This window comes from Sapajus apella, unplaced genomic scaffold (assembly GCF_009761245.1).
Source record: "Sapajus apella isolate SASKATOON/1434 unplaced genomic scaffold, GSC_monkey_1.0 scaffold51, whole genome shotgun sequence".
Taxonomy (NCBI): Eukaryota; Metazoa; Chordata; class Mammalia; order Primates; family Cebidae; genus Sapajus; species Sapajus apella.
Genome location: NW_022436991.1, coordinates 8,690,618 through 8,694,027, shown reverse-complemented (window position 1 = coordinate 8,694,027; position 3,410 = coordinate 8,690,618). Strand labels below are relative to the sequence as shown.

At 47.6% G+C, this 3,410-nt stretch overlaps 1 protein-coding gene across 2 annotated transcripts in view; it reads right to left on the bottom strand.

Moving 5' to 3' along the window:
* EEF2K (eukaryotic elongation factor 2 kinase) overlaps window positions 1-3,410 on the bottom strand; it is an 80,320-nt gene that overhangs the window by 61,760 nt on the left and 15,150 nt on the right. For both annotated transcript variants that reach the window (XM_032242913.1, XM_032242914.1), the window contains exon 2: window positions 23-344. In XM_032242913.1, coding sequence (XP_032098804.1) covers window positions 23-268 — 246 coding nt within the window. In that variant the 5' untranslated portion in view covers window positions 269-344. The remainder of the gene's footprint in view (window positions 1-22; window positions 345-3,410) is intronic.

Below are 3,410 nucleotides of genomic sequence, written 5' to 3'. Positions count from 1 at the left end.
GCGGTGTAGGTGGCTCACTCACCTTGACGTGGAAGGAGTTTGCCGGGGATCCGCTGGAGCCATACCGCTCACTTTTCGTTAGGTTGCTGCAGTACTTATTAACCTTGGAATTGACATTCTGGTTTGACCTTGGGTCATCGGTGATGGGGCAGATGAAGTAACCTTCCTCATCATCGCTGTCCCCATCAGAATCACCATCATGGCCAGCTCGGGGGGACTGGCCACCATCAACGCCTTCCAGGCGGAAGATGAGATCTTCGTCTGCCATGTTTCTGGGGTGCCCGTTTTACCCAAGGGGTACCCGGCACAGCCAGAGTTACTGGGTAAATGCAGAGGCGAAGGTCCTACAAAGAAAGCAAGGGCCAGAGAGTGGATGCTGGGATCCAGGGGTGCAAATTAGCCCGACCCTCACCCCAAACGCTGCAGGCTATGGCAGGAGCTGGCATCTTTGGGGTAAAACCTAGAGCTATCTTTTGGGGAGGCAGTTGACAGCACCCAGGAACATTTTAAATGTCTAAACCTGCTGACCCAGTCATTCCACTTCTAAGAACTCAGTGTTTGGAAATGCTGGAACCAGGTTGGGAAAAAAACGGGCTTCTTAAGCAGAGTGCTCTTTTCGGCACATCAATTAGATCGAGGTACTCCTCTGCTTAATGCCCACCCCCAGCAGCTTCCTTTCACATTCGTAATAAAATCCAAATGCCTTGGTTAAGGCTTCAAGAGCTGCGTTCATTTGGCGTGCTTCCCACTTCTCCAGCCCTGGCTGCTCTCCAGGTACACTGGTTTTTTTTCTGTTCTGTGACAGTATTAAGTTCATTCCCATCTTCCGGTCCAGGTCTTTGTACTTGCTGTTCCTTGTGCCTGGAACAACCTTCCTAACTGTGGGCTCTTTCTCATCATTGAGCTCATAGTAGCTCAAAGGACGCCTCTTCAGTGAAATCTTCCATGAATCCCCAAATCACAGAGCCCTCAACCCAACATGCAGATGCATATCCAATCAACTCCCTTGCATATCTGTTTTTTGTTTGTTTGTTTCTTTCTGAGACAGAGTTTTGCTCTTGTCACCCAGGCTGGAGTGCAATGGTGCGATCTTGGCTCACTACAACCTCTACCTCTCAGGTTCAAGGGATTCTCCTGTCTCAGCCTCCTGAGTAGCTGGGATTCCAGGTGCTCGCCACCACACCCAGCTAACTTTTGTAGTTTTAGTAGAGATGGCATTTCACCATGTTGGCTAGGCTGGTCTTGAACTCCTGACCTCAGCTGATCCACCCGCCTCGGCCTCACAAAGTGCTGGGATTATAGGTGTGAGTCACCACATCTGGCCTTTTTTCTTTTTCTTTTCTTTTTTCTTTTTGAGACAGAGTCTCGCTCCATTGCCAGGCACCCAGGCTGAAATGCAGTGACATGATCTCCTCCGCCTCCCAGGTTCAAGCAACAATACTCTTGCCTCAGCCTCCCGAGTAGCTGGGACTATAGGCGTGGGCCACCATGCCCAGCTAATTTTTGTATTTTTAGTAGAGACGGGGTCTCACCATGTTGGCCAGGACGGTCTCGATCTCTTGACCTCGTGATCCGCCCACCTCGGCCTCCCAAAGTGCTGGGATTACAGGCATGAGCCACCGCGCCCAGCTTTTTTTTTTTTTTTTTTGGAGACAGAGTCTTGCTCTGTTGTCCAGGCTGGAGTGCAGCGGTGCCATCCTAGCTCACCTAAGTCCCTGCCTGACCTCACAGGCCCAAGCAATCCTCTCACTCAACCACCAAGTAGCTGGGACCACACATGTATGCCATCAAGCCTGGCTAATTTTCTTTATTTTCTGTAGAGGCCGGGTCTTGCTATGTTGCCCACACTGCTCTCAATCTCCTGGGCTCAAGTGATCCTCCTGCCTTGGCCTCCCAAAGTGAGGGCCAAGCCTTCTTGGATAAGACACCAACAGCATGCTGGGATTCCAAGCATGGTTCATCTTGTCACTGTGCTTTTCTCAAACTGACATCACCCTGTTTACTTTGTTATTGTCTACAGGCCCAATACCTCCAAAGTGCCTGGCACAAAGAAGGCACTCAATGCACTTTCCCGGAATGAAGGAGTGCTCCTAAAAGCATTTTCTATAGCACAATCAGTAACAGCAACCAAACCAAACAAATCCAACAGCCCTAAGTGTTCAACAGAAGCTCATTATAGAGATCACAGTATTTCTCTCTACACCATGAAATACTGCGTGACTGTTAGAAAGGGGAAGGTCGCATACCCGCCGACACACACACACACAAAATCAAGAAAGAGTTCAGGAAGACTGTAGGATAGAGCTCTCACATGTATAGCCACTTGATTTTCAACAAGGGTGCCAAGATAATTTACCCTCAGTTACAGCCAATTGATTTTCCAACAAGTGTGCTAAGATGATTCAATGGGGAAGGAATAACTTTTTCAACAAAGTGGTGTTGGGATAAATGAATATTCATATGCATACAAATGAAGTTGATCCCCTTCCTTATGCCATATCCCAAAATTAATTCAAAATGAATCAAAAGCCTAAATTAGAAGCTAAAATTCTATTAGAAGAAAATATAAATTCTTCTTGATAAAACACCAAAACAACAGCAACAAAAGCGTAGGTAAATTGGACATCACCTGGGCTGGATGCACGCAGTGGCTCACGCCTGTAATCCCAGCACTTTGGAGGGCTGAGGTGGGCGGATCACTTGGGGTTGGGAGTTTGAGACCAGCCTGGACAACATGGCAAAACTCTGTTTCTACTAAAAATACAAAAAAAATTAGCCAGCCATGGTGGTATGCACCTGTAATCCCAGCTATTCAGGAGGCTGAGGCAGGAGAATCCCTCGAACCAGGAGTTGGAGGTTTCAGTGAGCTGAGACGGCGCCACTGTACCCCAGTATGGGCGACAGAGCGAGACTCCATTTCGAAAAAAAAAAAAAAGGAGCCAGGCGTGGTGGTGCATGCCTGTAATCCCAGCTACTTGGGAGGCTGAGGTGGGAGAATTGCTTGAGCCTGGGAGGCAGAGTTTGCAGTAAACTGAGATTGTGCCATTGTACTCCAGCCTGGGTGACAGAGTGAGATCTCATGTTAAAAAAAAAAAAAACCCAACTTCTCAAAAAGTTAAACACTGAGTTACCATATGATCCAGCAATTCCATTCCTAGGTTCTGAAACACTCCAATATGGATGAAACTTAAAACCACTAGGGGAGGCAAAAGGGAGTCACAGGAGACTACACACATTGGCTAATTCTCTATTTATGAAACTTCCAGAGAAGGCAAGGCTACAGAAGCAGAGAGCAGACTAATGGTTGCCTGGGGCTGGAGGAAGGGTGGGATGGTGGGAATGGCTGGGGGGGAAATGGGCAATGATTGCTAATGGGTATGGGTTTTTTTTTTTTTTTTTTTTTTTTTTTT